At 46.6% G+C, this 17578-nt stretch overlaps 1 protein-coding gene across 4 annotated transcripts in view; it reads left to right on the top strand.

Annotated features, from left to right (window-relative positions):
- Window positions 1-17578, top strand: part of raraa (retinoic acid receptor, alpha a) — a 153166-nt gene that overhangs the window by 129380 nt on the left and 6208 nt on the right. For all 4 annotated transcript variants that reach the window (XM_083994271.1, XM_083994272.1, XM_083994270.1 and 1 more), the window contains 2 exons: window positions 7612-7760; window positions 14747-14888. In XM_083994271.1, the coding sequence (XP_083850397.1) occupies window positions 7612-7760; window positions 14747-14888 (291 nt within the window). The remainder of the gene's footprint in view (window positions 1-7611; window positions 7761-14746; window positions 14889-17578) is intronic.

Below are 17578 nucleotides of genomic sequence, written 5' to 3'. Positions count from 1 at the left end.
TGGCAGCATAGAGAGGGAAGTTATCTTGGGCCCCTAGAGAAGGGCTTGGGAACGTGGTGGGGGCTGCTGGGCTGATAAAAACCAGGCCTGGCCCAGACCAGAACATGCTGATGTTCACACGCACAGGCCATCACGCGCATACATGCAGTACATATCGCACAATATAGACTCACATATAGCCTACGAAGAGGCAGATGCACGCATTTGCATGAGCATTTGGAATTGTGTTGGTTGTGTTTTCACAAGCCGTCAGACAGCATGCAAAATACCATGCATTCATTGACTGACATATATCACACATAACCACACAAACAACTACAATGAAGACGCCACAAGCTCACCCAGATGTTAAGATGCTATAAATTACTCCTGCTAAAACACAACCCGGTGTTTTCCCCACCTCTCGCCCAAGACAAACACCACCGTTTCCTGGTTTAGAGGAGGGATCGTCATAACAGGCAAGAAAGACTCCTTACTCCGCACCGCCTTGCCCTTCGGCCTCTGCTCGGACCCTCATCTATCACTCACGCATGTGTGTGTTTTTCTTACCCTAACACTCCACACAGGGGAGTTATTTGGCCGCAATTTTGAGCGTCATCCATCAAATTTCTGTTTCTGAGACGACGGTAGCCTTCAAAACATACAGGGCAGGCCTCAAAGAACTCATAGGCGAGCCGTCACCGCCGTTTCTGCTCTCTCTGCAAAAATTCTCACTCTCTGCATGGGTTGCAAAACATGAATGCTGTCATTTCTGTGAAATGTTGACCAGAACATTCGTTCTTAAGAAGAGGTGATGCGTCATTCACCACAGAAAATTATATTAGAATCAGATTCAGGGCTCAGTTTGACTCCTTTACATCACAGTGTCAGATATACAGTGTTAAAAGACGTGTTATGATTCTGTCCTTCAGACATTGATTTCTGTTTTCTGAAGCGGCGTTACTGTGCAACACTGCAAGTATGCTCCCTTTTTGCTTGGAATCTCATTAGTGATAGTACTCTTTATCTCCTGGCATCCCTCCCTCCCCCCTCTCCCACCCTCTCTCTACATCGAGAGGGGAGACGCAGACTGCAACATCGACATGCAGCAGCTTAGGTGGAGCACAACCAGGCAGGGGGATCCTCAGTAATCCTCCTAACTCAACCTCACTGAGGCACACACACACACACACACACACACACACACACACACACACACACACACACACACACACATACACACACCACTGTACTCTTCCATATCATGTATGCTATAACTGGAAGCAGTGATAACAAACGTCAGCACTAAATAGTTTCGTCTTTTTCTTCTAAAATCCTCACCAGTGATACGTTGTGATTTGTTTGCCTCTGCAGGTGAAACATGTGTTGACATTTCCTGTTTTATATCCTCCTCTAGACTTTAAAGGCTGAAATGTTGTAGCCGACATGATGAGCATCTTGATACTTTTAAAAGTGTGTCTGATTATATAAAGAAAGTCTATACGAGAGGAACTGTCTGTAGCGATCGCTGATAATAGTGTCATGGAAACAAGATGAATATCGGCAGCTTCATTTCTTCAATTGAGTAAGACGATAGTTTATATTGTTGATGGTTTGGATGTGTGGTTTCAGCTCGGTGTACATTCTGTTCTTTGCTCTCAGTCTCAAACCCGCTGCCCTTTTTATTTCTAATGATGGAAATCACCTTTGGCAAGGATGGATGGAAGGATACGAGAAGTGAAACAGGACTTCCTGTGATCTGCCACCACACACAGGATAGGAGCAGGAGAGAGAGTGAGGAGGGAAAACTGTCAGGGTGGGGAACGGGGACAGGACAGGTAGGAATGAAGGTGGAAAGTGGCAGGAGGTGGGGGGGTGGGGGGGTAAAGGGCTGGATTTGGTTACAGTGAATATAGGAGGCGTGAGGCACGCTGTCTGGTCTCCTGCCCTGTGTTAACCTCCACTGGCTCTCCTTCCCTTGTGTGTGCTGCTGCTCTGTGTGTGTGTGTGTGTGTTTTCACTTAAGGCTGTCTGCCCTGCCGCCAGATTCCTCCCCCTCTCCCATCCAATAACTGTTCACACTCTGTGTTTGAACACAAACACACCCCACTGTTGCTCCCCTTATAGCTGTCAGTCCGTACGTGCCTGCGAGCGTGTGATTGCGCACGCCCCGCCCTCGCCCGGCTCGTACTCAGATGGCATGTGCGCCCCTTTTCTGTCGGTAATCAGCGTGAGGCCGGCGAAACGGAGCCCCATCCATTTTCAGCGGCGAGCTGTTATGACGCTTTGTTAGAGAATGGCAGGATTTCCCTGTAAGCAAGGAAATAGTCCCATTTCCCCCTTCAGTAATTGAAGAGTGCTGACAAAGCAATCCTGTGTGTGTGTGTGTGTGTGTGTGTGGGTGGGCGTGCGTGTGTGTCGTTTTCCTTACTTTTTACCCACACTCCTGCCATGGAAACCTGAAGTAAAACCTGAATATTTAGCTAAAGTCAAACTATTTGCATGAGTGATGCCCCTCTCTGCTCACATGTTGGTCTCCTTTACGGCACATAAAAGCTCCTGAGTTGCTGGCGGTCATTTTTATGGATGTGCATGATACATTGGCCTCCAACTCAAGAGGATTTTTTTTTTTTTTTTTTGCGAGGCGGTCTCCGTCCCTGGGGCTGTTCCATCAACCATCCCACTTCATTATTTTAAGAAGACTTCAAAGCGGAGCCTTAATGCAGCAGCCTGTGGCACGGTGGTCTGTCTGGTGTCTCTTCTCCCGCACATTCACCGCGCCGAAAGACAAATGGGCCTCTTATATGTTCAGCCATGTATCTTACACATGGCCGGCATGTGCGTGTGCGTATGTGCATGTATGTGAGCGGGTTCAAATAACCTAATAGAAGCCATGGGGACACAATGGCCTGTGATTGAGGAGGATTCAACAAAGTGAGGTTGGGGTGGAGGGGGGGACACTGTCAAAGCCCTCCCTCATCCCCTCTGCCTTCATTTTCCTCAGCTCTCTCTTTACCACAAACCAGCCAAGCAGCCAGCCTGCTAATGTAGTTAGCTTCCCTCTAATGATGGTGAAATCTCATTAATATGCTTCACAGCTGGGCCCAGTAACCAGTGGGGATGAAGGTAATCAAATCTCTGAGGACTAACCTAGAGCTGAACCTCAGGAACTACTGTGCAGCACTGGGCCGAGGCAGCCCGAGGTCTGGAGGCTTGATAATAGCCGGCGGACTTGTGGTGTGTGTATATATATATATATATATATGTGTGTGTGTGTATGTGTGTGTGTGTGCGTTTTGGTCTGCGGTCTTTGGGCTGCGATACCTTTTTGAAGTGCTGATGTTAGCCAGGCGATCTCATGTCAGTGTTACAGCTCAGGCCAGTTCATCATCGCAATAGATTTCATTTCGGACTTGTGGATATTTGTCCATTTAAGTCTACTCATGCAGTAATTGCATATGGAGGATGTGGCTGTGAGGGCGCAGCCTGGCTCTAAGTGCACTTGTGGCTCATGATGTATGCAAAGTGAATCTGAAGAGCGGCATTACAGACCACTCACACTTGAACTTAATTAAATCACCGATGCTTTGGCTCTGAGTTTGAGAACACCACACCATGCTACATTAAGCTATTAAGTTGGCTCGGGGCGCACACACACACACACACACACGCCGTGTTTATAATGCTTGTCTGTAAATGTGAATATCAAAGGTGAAATTACATCAAGAGGCTTTGACACACTGGTCATTTAGAATTGGTTTCAGGAGATGAATCTGATGTTAATGCACCAACTCGCACACTATTTAGGCTCATTAATAAAAAAAAGAATAGCATAACAACTTTTAACACTGTAAACTGCTTGTTTTCCGCCGTAGTGTGCGGTCACACACTACACAGGCACAACCTCCTTTTTTTAAAGGGACTTCTACTGTTTCAGCGCGGCACAGTGTCAGGTTTGTTTTCGCCGGTTCCACCTGACGGCCTGTGCTGTTTATTCCCACCTCTGGGATCTGGTCTGACAACATACCAGGCCGCAGACGTGAATCCAGCCTTGTGTCTGGATCACAACAATTGCCATGACCATATGGTTCATGTGGTTTGAGTTTCACCTCGCCGCCGAAGCACAATAGATTCCTTATCAGCGACTCGGCGCTGCTTTTCATTTAAACATTATTTTCAGGGGTTGCGGGTTCCTGTGCCTCGTATCCCCGAGCAAAGCTGGGCGTTATTGTCTATTCATGCTCGCTCTCACTTGGCTAAAGGAATGATATTCTAGCCTGTACTCGGTGTATTAGTTACCGTGGGGATTTTGCAGGCACTGAAGGGTCTCCGGCCCCGGAAAAGCGTTGCCAGATATACAAATTTCCAGTGTGAACATGTTGCAAGGAATATCTCCAGGCCAGTGTGAGTCAGATCTTCCAGTGTTTGCGCGTTTATGATTTTCGTGGATCACACAATAGGCAGGCTTGTGTGTGTGTGTGTGTGTCCCGGTTGGTGTTGATCAGAGTTTGGATGCAGGCTGGTGTTGAATAATGCCTGGGTGAGGGCTGCTGAAGGGCTAAGTAGCTCCGTCCTCTCCTCGCTGCCTCTCTGTCCACAGGCCTGCCATTGTTTTGCTCCATGCCTCGGCTTGACAGGGCTCCAGAAGCCAGCCATTGTATTTAATTACAGTCGCCAGCCCCCTCACAGACTCTTGTCCTTGTGTCCCAGATTTCCATGGGTGCTCTCATTAAGACTGTGCATTCTATGTGTGTGTTTATGTGTGTGTGTCCGTGTGTGTTCGACCGATTAGGCTTTTTTAATGGCTCAAGGAAAGCCCTTAGCCCGTGTAAATGTCAGAATGGATGCAGTTTTTAGGTTTGTGTGTGTGTGTGGGTGGCACATCTGTTTGTCTGTGCGTTTCTAATGAAGGCAGCCTTAATGTGGATGAATAGCTCTGTGGTCACACTAATAATGCAGGGCTGTAATCAGTCCGCATCAAGAGAGGCAGCGCAGCGCTGAAAACTGTGAATGGTGTGTTTTTTTTTGTTTTTTTGCCTAATGAGAAAATATGCCATGTTATGTAAGGGCTGCTCTATTTAACTTTAATTTGTTTGACATGAGTGTGGCGATGGCGTGGCCCAGTGGCATGAGCAAGGACGACCCGTGATGACACCAATAAAATGGCAGCGAGCGAGAAGAGACAAAGGACGGACTCTCACACTCTCACACTCCGTACGACGTGACGTCACCCCCATCACTAACACATCATGTGCACACGTTCTCTCAAAATGAATCACTCCTTTTTTTTATTAACTGGCCTGAAATTAATAAAGTTTGTAATTGTTTTCTTGGCTTTAAGTGAAATCCTGACAGATGTGTTTGTGTGTGTGCAATAGAAATGAATCTAAAAAAAAAAACCTTCATTTCCTCCCTCCATCATCTGAAGATTTTCTCTTTCTCCCCTTTTCCCCTGTTTATACTATAATACACATCTTCACTTAACTAGCCTATGCCTTCACAAATCTGGGCAATAAACAAAAAAGCCCTTTGGTAATACATAATAAGAGTGCTTCACTCCCGGCTGCAGCACCTTTTGTTATAAATTGCCTGTCATGTTTTTCTTTCAAAAATATTCAAACAAATTCTTTCTCAACCCTTAATCACCCTCTCACTCCCATATCAGCTCATTTACACCCAGAACTGAAAAGGTTGTTGCTGGTGTGAAAGTGACACATGACATCTGGCCTCATAAATGTAATGTCTTAATATCCCGGGCCTGATTGGGTGTCAGTGCTGGGTGTTGCAACGCGAGCTTTATTGCTGTTTAGCTTAACTGTCCCTGCCATCTGAAACCCCCCGCCTGGATGTAGTGTGTGTACTCTCCTGACAGTGGAGACGGCGCGCATGCAGGCTTCAGAGTGGCCAGATTTTTGGTGTAAGGTGCTCGTCGTGTCTGTTATTTTTTTTTTTTTCCAGGAAGCCTTGAACATATCTGGGCATCAGGTTGGTTTATTTTGGTTGTTCTGAATGTAATCTTCCCCTGTGCCATCTGCTGCATGCGCACTGAGATTGGCAAGCTGAGACCCGCACACAGACACTATAATTGGAGCGGAAAGCGCGAGCGTATGTGTGTATGTGTGTGTGAGAGAGAGAGATAGAGGAAACGTTGCCCAGCGTGCTGTGCTGTGCATTTAGACCTGTACGGGTTGCGTCGGGATGTGATGCGAGCAGGGTGTTTGTCTGCGGCGGCGGCGTCACGTGGAGCGTCTTCGGCTGTAGTACGGCCCTTCAACCAGCCTGCTCTGTTAAATATAGATGGCTTATTTACACACCAGCTCCTGAGCCGCTTGTCAACCTCCCCAATCCCTCCTCTGTTGAGCTGCTGATGCTGGGTGGAGCAACGGGGCTGGGAAGATGCACACAGGCAACACAACAGTGGAGCTGTGTTAATATGGACTTGAACCAGGCAGACGCACGTCACAATCACTTTTGTGTTCATGCAATTAATCGCAACTGAAAAGGAGTTGTTGATATCCGCATAAAGGCACTATACGCTGCTTATGCATAAGCTCATAAAGGCAGCAGTTGCAGACAGGGATTATACACGGTTAGCTACAGGCCACAGGGTGCAGGTCTGCACTGTGAATGTGTGTTTTTATATTTGATTAAAGAGCCTTGTTTTGTAACACGCAGGATATTGAGGTCAAAGTCCAATACATATTACATGCAGGCAGCAGCAGGTTACCGCCCCGCAATCCCCGGCCACTTTGTGTAACATGTACAAGCGCACAAAAACATGAGGAGTCTACAAAAAAGAGCTCACAGTTTGTCATATTAGCTCGCACTGCGCCCGGGCTGCTGAGTGAGTGTGTGTGTGTGTGTGTGTGTGTGTGTGTGTTCAGCCTCTCTGTTTATCAGCCTGATATTGATTAAGAATGATGTAAGGGTGTGCGTTTGGTTCGAGGGGTAAACAAGTTCCAGAGACGTGTGTCTTTCTCGGTCAGAAGCAGAGAGAGAAGCGTTGAGCTCTCTGTCTGTTGCTCTCAGCTGCCCATGAAGATGATGTGATTATTTGTCTTTTAATATTTCACAGCGCTGGTTCTTATGAAGACTGCACAATTTAAAAATGAAATAAATAAAAAAACGCTACTCCGGGCCTTGTATCAGAGGAGAAAACCTGCCTTTGAACTGTGCCTGCAAAGCAACTCCGTGCTGTACCACACACACACAGACAAAAATTCGGCAGTAAGTGGGAATCCAACAGAGGCTGCTTTCATTGGTGCTTTGATGATCTCTAGGTGCATGTGTATTAGAGAATGTTTGTTCTTTGAAGACATTTCACCGAGTCTTTCCTGCGGCGGATCTGAAAACGCCTGATCAAGAAAGTTGTCCTTACACTTGCAGCTTTTTTTTTTTTTTTTTTTTTTTCTTTCCCAAACACATTTTTAGAAAGTGAGTTAGTTCCCCTTGTGGTGATTTGTATTAGATGTCATCACCTGTGTGTGTCTGTGTGTCATCGCACACATATGGTTGTGTTGTTTATCCCTCTGCTATCGATTAACGCTCAGCCCAGCTCCATCTGACAGACAGACATGTGTCGGCTAACGCTTCTTGTTGCTCTTTTTTTTTTTTTTTTTTCCTTCTCCGCAGCGATAGAAACCCAGAGTACCAGCTCAGAGGAGATAGTGCCAAGCCCGCCCTCGCCTCCCCCGCCGCCCCGCGTCTACAAACCCTGCTTCGTGTGCCAGGACAAGTCCTCAGGGTACCACTATGGTGTCAGCGCCTGCGAGGGCTGCAAGGTGAGACTTCCTCCCAACCTGCCAATACGAGCAAGATGTTCGTCAATCTTTGTTACCATCGTTTGGTTTTTTGCACTAGGAAAATAAGAACATACACGTTTTCACAGCCAGAGCTGAGGCGCGCCATCTGGAACCTTTCATTTGTTGTTTCAGTTTTAATGCTGAAATTAAATGTACTACAAAAAATATAAAAAAACAGGCCAAAAAAATCACATCACTGGCTGCTTTGTTGAGTTGTGTAATTATCAGTATGACCTGAACAAGCTGTAAAGGCCTCTTTCAACACTCACGCCTAGAGATATTGTAAAGGAAAAGATAATGTATATGATGGATCCGTCTCATCTCGTCCAGTTTGTGCAACTCCTCCAGACGAGCAGGTATTGTTGTTGCTGCACGTATCTATATGCTGACGTGGCTGCATGTCTGTTATCAATACAGCCATGTATTACACAGGTGCTGAGGAGGAGGAGGAGGAGGAGGAGGAGGCCCCCATAACCCCCGTCCTCCCCCTACGTTATCAGGCGATAGTTGCCGTGTGCATGCATACATGTATTCCTGTTGGAGTGAGCACGTCTTTATCTCTCTTCTCACAAGACTCTGGAGTTGTGTAAGCTGAGTAGAGGATAGGGATGAGGAGGAGTAGGGATCTGTGGACTGTAATGTAATGTAATGTTACCACCAGGCACAGACAGACTTATATCTCCAGCTTCCACCATGGCCACATTTCAGAAACCACTTTTTTTTCTCTGTGCTTGGCGATCGTGCATTCTTGAATTAAGCAAATAGGATTTCCACAGTTAAGGAGACTTAATAGAACAGGAGTATGTAAATCCTCCGTCCGTCGTGAGGTTTTTTTTTTCTCCTGACAGCAGCTCCAGCAGGCAGGGGAGTGGTCAGGATGAAGACGGGCAGGGTGTTGCTGAGGGTGACAGGTGCCTGCGAGACCCTCTGACTTATTGACTGCAGAGCCAATTCTGTGGTCTGTGTTTCCATATGTGCAGCAATAGGAGCGGTGTCTAGGGAAGAGGGGGAGGGAGAGAGGGAGAGGGGCAGAGAGAAAAAGCCACAATGAAGAAGAAGGCAGGAGGCAACAGTATGAAAGAGTGAGGGGAGGGCACGAACCCAGGGGGAATGTAGAAATGCAGACGAAACCATACAAAGATGAGAGGGACTGCGGCGGGAGAGATAGCAAGAGAGAAAGAGAGAAAGAGAGAGAGAGCAGACTGTGCTCCGGGATGCATGAACAGCCAGAGAGAGAAAGAAAGAAGAGGGTAAATGGTTGGAGGGCCGGCAGATTAGGTGGATGGGGTACAGGGGCCACAGTTGAACTCATTGACACCAAAAGAAAGACGGTCAGCGCACCAGAGCAAAGGGGGGAGGAGGAGGAGAAATGAGTAAAGAATGCACAAAGGGAGGAGATTACAGCAAAGCCGGGACTCTAGCACACACACACACATACATACAAACATACATACACACATACACTTCCAAAGGCATCGCCCTTTAACACAAACCCTCCGAGTGCCTTATGAAACTTAACCTGCTCCCCAAATGTGACTTATAAAAAGTTAACAAAGTAAATAAAAGCTGACCCCTGTGCTGTTTTATAGAGCAGCCACACTGCTGCTGACGGTGCAGCTGCTGCCTCCTGCATGTGGATGTTTAATACGGCAAATGTAAAATATATTTGTTTCTGATTTAAAGTCTGGTGAAGGTGCCTTTGTTCAGGTGTGTGTGTGTGTGTGTGTCAGAAAGAGAGTTCAATCATGAGTGAGAAGTGACAGAGAAAAAGGAAGATGGTGTGTGGTTTTCCTCGCCAAGATAATATTCTGTGGTGTGCGTGTTTGTGTGATGCACCAAATTGTTTAGGAAATTGTCGTCCACTTCCATAATCGGTCAGTCTTTTGAAACCAGTTTTTGCACGCATGTACCAACTGGGTGTTTTGAAACAGTTCAGCGTAGGTAGGACATTTGGCCATGGCACATTTTACAAGTTTGCATTTGTCCTCCACCTTTTGCTCAACGCTCAGCTCTTGGTACAAGTCGCAGTTTTTATGCAATTTTATATATTTCGTCTCACGAGCCTGTGTCATTGGTGCATAATCTCACACTTAAATCATCAATATAATCTGCTGTGTGTGTGTGTGTGTGTGTGTGTGTGTGTGTGTGTGTGTGTGTGTGTGTGTGTGTGTGTGTGTGTGTGTGTGTGTGTGTGTGTGTGTGTGTGTGTGTGTGTGTGTGTGTGTGTGTGTGTGTGTGTGTGTGTGTGTGTGTGTGTGTGTGTGTGTGTGTGTGTGTGTGTTCGCTATTTGGTTCAGTGCACAGCTACCAAACTAGCTGCTTCATGTGTCTTATATTCAAAAGCAGTGACCTTAATCTCTGAAGATGTGCAGTAACTCTGCAGCCATTTCAAACCCTAATCTGCTTTTATTGTGTCTATTTAACGTTGCTCCCCATCTAAATAAACAGAGTAGTAAAGAACATAATGAGGCTGTATCACAGCCCCTGATGAGAATTTGTGTGTGGGTGTGATCTTGTGTGTTGTGTATAGAGGTATATCAGTCTGTTCTGTGGTTATACCAGCCCATGTGCAGAGGTTGTACATTATAGCAAACTGGCACTGAACTGAGGGACGATGGATTAAGCAATAGCATTTGATGCAGCTGAAATTAAAAAGAAAATATGTAAGAAAAATATATTATCCATTAAATAGTTTCATAAGATTGTGGGTTAAACATGTTAACGTGTAGAAATGTGGTTCAGTTTGTCAGCAATCATTCCTGAAAAACTTCAACTCTCAAGTCAGGAGCTGACTGTAAACTCTGATTTGTTTTGATCCCAAAGATCTTCCCCAGACAAAAGACATATTTACAGCGTGTCATACACACAACAGTGTGACATTTGAAACGCAAAAAAGGAAAGGCAGACAATAGACGAGCACAGAAATGGTGCCGGATTTGACACTGTAATTAGCATTCTGAGGCCTTGATACATTTGGGAGATCACTGATGTTTCAATCTATCAGCCGGCAGACAACACGCAGGGCAAATTACCTCACAACAATGACAAACACTAAGTTAATACACAAATACTAGCATCAGTTGTTAACACTCTTAACTACATCCTGAAATATGAAATGGCTACATCTCAGGTATGATCATAAAAAAAACCCTCCTGCTCTATCAGCCTTTGGCATTAATTTCATTAAACGTTTCTCCAAAGCCCCAACAGGAAGCTCTGCATGCCTCCTCGGCAGAATGTAATTAGCTCCCCAGATATATTATGGCTGAGTTTGATTATTTTTAGCGATGAGAAGCCACATGCATAAAGTACATGCAGCAGCACAGTGATAAACATTCACTTCAGTAACATACCAAAAGAATAATGATATGCACTGATTAACTACAGTGGGAGAAGCTTTTAAGTTCAGGTGGAGGTTGTTGCATTAAGTAGCAGTAGGAAACTTTTTGGGACAATACAATACAATATAGTTATGTAAGTGAATACCTCAACACTGTCCATGGTATTTGTGTCTACAGCAAGTGATAAGTGTATCAGGTGAACGATGAACCATGGTTGTTCATCTTTATCTTAATCACCTTTATCTTAATCACCCAATAAGCGGTACTGGACTCTGTTCTGCTGCTTAGCGAAGAGTTCATTAGGATCAGTCGTTAGAAATGTTGCCTGAAACTAAGAATCTAGCTGCTACCGGTCCGTCCATGAGCCGTCTGTCCGCCCGCTCAACAGCCGCAGTGCTAATTTGAAAAATTCAGGATGCCTTCTCCGTATCTCTGACTTCAGAGGAGATGACTTGGCATAGCACGCTCAATAATTCAACACTACAGGCATGTGAATGTATATGGTTGCCTCATCTGAGACTGGGGTAAGTCGGGGGTTAGCAGCGTCTGCTTTGCTGCAGCATGCCAAACTACAAAGGCATTTCCTGGGGGCTGCAGCGAACAGAGGAAACAGGAGCGGGGAAGTTGAGCTGTGCTACTTGGAGACAGCTCGTTCGTTTGTTGTTTTTAGTTCTGCCGCCCGCACACACTCAGCGCCATCGCACTTCTCCCCCTCCCACCCCGCAGATATTACCCCCTAAACATTAAATTTGCATGCCCACCCCCTCATGTTTATGTTTTTTATCTCCGAGGCATGACAGCACGCGGCAGGCAACCTCTCCTACTGGTGTCCGCCACGATGCGAGTTAGAGAGAGACCATATTTCTGAAATCTCCCCTAACTGCCACTTCTCGCGTGAATGTCCCCCCTATTTGCAGCGTTTTCCAGATTGCCCTCTCACAAAGCATCCGTCTTTACCAATGCGTGGGCTGAAGCAATAGCTGCTTAGTAATAGTGGCAGGGGCACAGGCACACACACACACACTCATATACACACATGCACCGACACAGTGGGAGGCTGGGAACGCACTCTTAATCTGGGCACAGTGTGAAAGTCACGTAAGAGAGGATTCCTGAGCTTCCCTGTGAACTCTATAACCCCGACCCCCTCCTCTATTTCCCTCTTAATAAAAGCATTTACTCGCACATAAGCAAAGCAGAATTCACACGCACTCATAAATGCATGAGGCTGTGGATTGAGGAGCACATGGCGCATGCGGTCACGTATGTTGCTGTAACTGTTCGCTCCTCTCTTTTTGTTTTCCATCCCTCCCTCCCTCTCCCTCTTCTTGCGGCTCTCATCTTCTCTGAACACTGCAGGGTGGCTGACAGGCCCGCTGAGGGCTCTTGTCGCCGGGTGGATTAAGCGGTGATACAAAAAGAGGCTTAAGGGCCGCAGGAAGCAATGACTCCTAAAAGAAGGGTGGGATGGAGAGGAGGAGGAGAGGAGGAGGAGGAGGGGTGGGGGTGGTGGTGGTGGGCTAGGAACAATCAACCGGCCCACGAGCCAGACGCAGCAGCCAATCAGGAGGTGATGTTAGAGGGCACCTGAGCCTCGTGGTGTCAGGAGGGAGGGGGCCAAATCCCCCGGTGACACTAGGGTCAGGGTCAGGGCACCGTCGGATCAAAGAGGACATGATACATTCACACACAGAGACTTTATCCCTCAGCATCAGCGGCTGGAATTAACATCAAGCCACAAAGTTCTCTGCACTCATTCGTACAGGAGATGGCAGTCTGCAGGGATCCGCTGCTTCCCAACATCAATAATGTATTTTTTTATCTGACAGCGAGGCGGAGAGCGGCGCGCAGTCAGAATAAAGGTTAGACGAGGTGACCCTCTGACGCCCGAAACACTTCCTCTTCACGTGTAATCAGCTCCATCACGCTCGCCGGTTGCACCTTGCTCAAACAGCTGCATGACAGAGTGTACACACACTTCCTCTTCGTAGTTCATCAGAACTTCCGCTCTGCGGCGGCGGCCGACGGGGGGACACGAGGAGAGGGCCGGTGATCTGGGGAAGGACAAATTGCGGGCTTAGGTCCACCGGCCATCTGTCGGCTAGCAGAGCTAATCCTCAGGCATGGGATGGGGCTCCCTGGCAGCAACCCCGCCACAGCACAGCACAGCACAGCACAGCACAGCACAGCACAGCACAGCACAGCACAGCATACTCCACCCCACCTCCCTCTAGCTGCAGCTGACCCCACCTACTCTCCTACACAACAACACATAGCCCATGTCCCACTGCGTCACATCAATACTGACATTGACCTGTATTACATTTGTCCCAAGCCGTGCTCAATCAGTTGTGGCTGATTTGCATTAACCTCTTTTTTATCTTTTTGACACACAAGGAATGTTTAAGCGGTAAGGGCACAGAGGTTAACACTGATTTTATTGAGGCTGAATGAAAGAATCTAAGTTGATGCTCGGCTCTTCAATAGCTTCGGCATATTTGACAAATTGGGGTCTCTTGGCTACAAAGCACAATTTTATATTAACATCTTAATTCTAGAGAACAGTTTAAAAACATGTGAGTTATTTCCTTCATATCAGAAATCCCAGTTGTCGTTTTTTTTATCAAGGCGTAGCTAGCTTGTTCTAGACTGTTCTCGTCATTTAATTTATGACCCGATACAGATATCTTATTTTTGGCCACATTGTTTGAGCGACCCTTAAAGATTGAGGTAGAGAACTTGAATTATCACTGAGGGGTGTGTTTCATCTGGGAGACATGTTTTTTTTAATGCAATCAAAACATAGTTTGTCTTCCCGGGGATCTATCATTTCAGCCCAGTGACCTAAGATGAGCTCATTATGTTTCATCCGCCTCGTACACTCGGACATTTCTTAAATCCATTTGTTTTGATCCCGTTGGATTGAAAAAGGGGGCTACGAGGTAAACAGGGATTCCTTCTCGGTTCTTACGCATCACTTCCAGCCAATGGGCTCTCTTTCTAACATTATGCGCTTGGCCTGGATCGTTTGCTTATTTCTGGCTGCGTAAACTAGGCCATGCTTACGTGGCGCCCGGTTACCCTGTGCCTTTTGCCCCAAAAGCCTCCAGACCTGATTCCCCTTTGGAGAGCGTTTTTGTGTTGTGTCACCAAACAGGTGGACGGTTTAATGAAACGCTGGCAGTTCCGCTGACCGTTAGTCTCTGTCCAGATTGTGTCAAGGGTTAAACCCTTTAAGGACTTAACTGTTGGGTAGTTCATTGCCTTTTAATTGCAGCTGCATATGGCCATCCTGCTTGGCCTTGTTTTAATCTAATACCTTTCAAACCTGCAAGTTGTTTACAGTGTCTTGTTGGATGAAAAAGGACCTTGTAAACATGAGCAAGATCTTAGCAACAGGTAACCAGAACCTGTAAAATAAGCATCGGTGTTGACAGATAACCCGTATGACAGGTGGATTCACAGGAGCAAACAGTACAACTGTATTTGCTCAGCAATTGGCTGCTCTGTTTGCTAAGACAGGCCGGTTTCCCTCTTTTCATCTTTTACCGACCCACGCCTCCTCCCAAACCTGTCCTCACTCCTCTTTCTCTGTCTGCCTCTCTCCGTCTTTCTGTCACACAGGGCTTCTTTCGGAGAAGCATCCAGAAGAACATGGTGTACACGTGTCACCGGGAGAAGAACTGCATCATCAACAAAGTCACCCGCAATCGCTGCCAGTACTGTCGGCTGCAGAAGTGCCTGGAAGTCGGGATGTCCAAGGAGTGTAAGTCCAAAAACCGTGTTACCCAGAATGCCCCGCTGCCACAGGGCATTTAGGGCCAAGCACAGATTTCATCATAGCCGTTTAATCCCGGAGGGGTTAGCATGATTGTGACCCTGCAGGAAGTCTTAATATGAAGCACTTGTTGACATTTTATTTCCACTACTAACAGTGCAAAGGCTTTCGCTATTGATGCACGCACATGAGTTTGGCCATGATTCCAGTCTGTCATTGGTTGATCACTGCACTTAGTAATGGTATGATACACAATCAGATCCCATCAGCTTCTGACATTTTCAAGGGGAGATTTTCAGATCTTTGGTGTTGATCGTAACAAACTCAAAGCTGTTACTACTCGCTGTTACCCTTTTAGCTGATAGTCTTAGTTTTTAGGTTGGAGAAATCTCCAGTGGAAGAGCGAGACAAAGGGCAGCCGTGATGCAGACTGGCAGTAACAGTCAGGGTGTCGCCAGGCTTGGCAGGCCTCTGTGATGAATATGTTCTCACCTGCCGAGAGTGAAAGAGCAGGCGTCTGCTCCCATCATTGCACCCCAGGGGCTGTGTGAACACACACTCTCACATATACACACACACACACACACCCACGCACAGGCAGTCAGACTTGATAAAGTAATTGGTAGAGGTGTGACCACAGAGAGCTCAGAGGCCAACGGGGTTTTTACCTCAGCCTGATCACATGCCACACACTCCAAGGCACACAGACAAGCGCTCTGTTATGTGTATGGGATACAGTCGGACCCATAAATAGGGTTTAATATTCAGTAATAGGACGTATATCAATAACATGAATTTGTTGACAGAGAGTGCAGCGGCTCTCCTCCTCTCACAGGCTCACGTCTGTTAAAACACACATGCACACAGCCTCCATTGCTCCGTCCCTCTCGGCCTCCCGTCTTCCCGTCTTCCCAGCGCTATTTACCTCATCTTTGTGGTACAGCGAGTGCAGGGAGCACTCCCCATGCCACAGCACTGTGGTTTACAGTAAAAGAAGTTATCCTCCGAGCTCCTTACCTTTGAATGGGGCCATTAATCATGGTTAGAGGCAGGCCAGCATACAATAGGAGGAATAGACTGGAGTTGGAGAGCCATCTAGTGGTGAAGAAGTAGTACTGCGTAAGAAGAAAAAAAAAAAAAAAAAAGGAAAACGTTTTTTAACAGGATTCCAGTGCTGGAAATTTTATTATTGGCTGGATTTGGACCCACCTTTGCTCAGCTGGTTTTGGTTTAATAGTGCTTCCTTTTTCCGATTGTGGTCACTTTGTGCAGAGCGTGCAGAGCGCCGCTCTCATGTCCTCAGCAGTGACTTTGGCCAGTGAAAGTAGTCCGGGCTGGTGAGGAAGGAGAGGCAGGCCATCTGGGCTCAGCAGGGAGTCTCCCTGCCTCTCACACACACGGACACACATACACACACCCACACTCACATTTACACCAATGCACACTTGTGTATAATTTCATGCACGCAGCCACATTATGCACATACAAGGTGACTGACACAAACTGGTTTGAATTAAAAAAAAAAAAAAAACCACACAGTTAAAGAGAACTACATTCAGACAGCTCCACTTAAACACCACACACTCTTTCTGTCAGACACACACACAGAAGGTGGACCCCCCTGCTAGCGCCGAGGGGACGTCTGGGTGACCTTGCGTCTGCCGGCAGACAGCTCCAGATGACAGTGCCAGGCCTGCTGCCAGGTGGCAATGCCAAGCAAGATGGCATCAGAAGGAGGAGGGGGTGTGATGGGGTGTTCTGAGAGCAAAGTGGAGGGTTACAAGGAAAGGCCTGTAGTGTAGGCTAGCGCCACATAGTTACTAACCTGACAGTGTGTGGCTGAACGACCAAGATCTGAGTAATGTGAAGGTTTTAGCCTAAAATAAAGTAAAAAGAACATACTGCAATAAGAAGCAGACCTACAAATTAAGCAGAAATAAACACTTTTGCTACAAAAATCAGTCAGACTGACATTTATCTTGATGATTTTGCTTTTTACTGATTGAATTCTGCATAGTCTCACCCTGTCATGTCTCTAAATATTCAAAATTTGAAAATACAGCAAAGTAAAACTCATTTTCTGATTGAAATGTGCATTTGACAGAGAGTTACCTCTGCTGTTTCAAAAGGGTCAAAGCCACAAACACTGGCCTAGCCGCATGTGAAACGAAAATGAGAAGCAGAAGTTCCAATACACAGCCACATTTAAAGCGCACTTCTGTTATAGAAAGTTAATTCCCAGTGCTGACACTTCTTCATTTTAGTTTTTTTTTTCTTTTTTTTTCTTGTTCTTTTGGGATGTTGGTAAGGCACAGTTGCACAATCCCCCACAATGTTTTCATGTTACAGTTCAGAGAAGCTGCCACCCTTCAGTTCTTGCCTGCCTTTATCATCCCTCCCTTTTCTTTTTGCAAAGCTCTCAAAACCATCGCCCACATGTTCCTCGAGGAAGGTGTTACTCAAGCGATAGAAAAAGTAATAAAAGTAAAATAAGATGTAGCACAGAATGATGGAGAACTGGGTGAGGGGAAGATAACATCAGCCGGAGAGGCAGGATCGTGGAGCAAGATGAAGGCTGAGGAAGGGAAGAGTATTGAACCCAGTGTGAGTGAGAATGAAAATCAGGAGTTGAGAGGGAGCGGAGGGAGGGAGGGAGGGAGGGAGGGACGAGAGACGCT

The sequence above is a fragment of the Trachurus trachurus genome, assembly GCF_905171665.1.
Source record: "Trachurus trachurus genome assembly, chromosome: 19".
NCBI classification, from domain to species: domain Eukaryota; kingdom Metazoa; phylum Chordata; class Actinopteri; order Carangiformes; family Carangidae; genus Trachurus; species Trachurus trachurus.
Note: the sequence above shows the minus strand (reverse complement) of the source record. Positions and strands in the feature narration are given on the sequence as shown.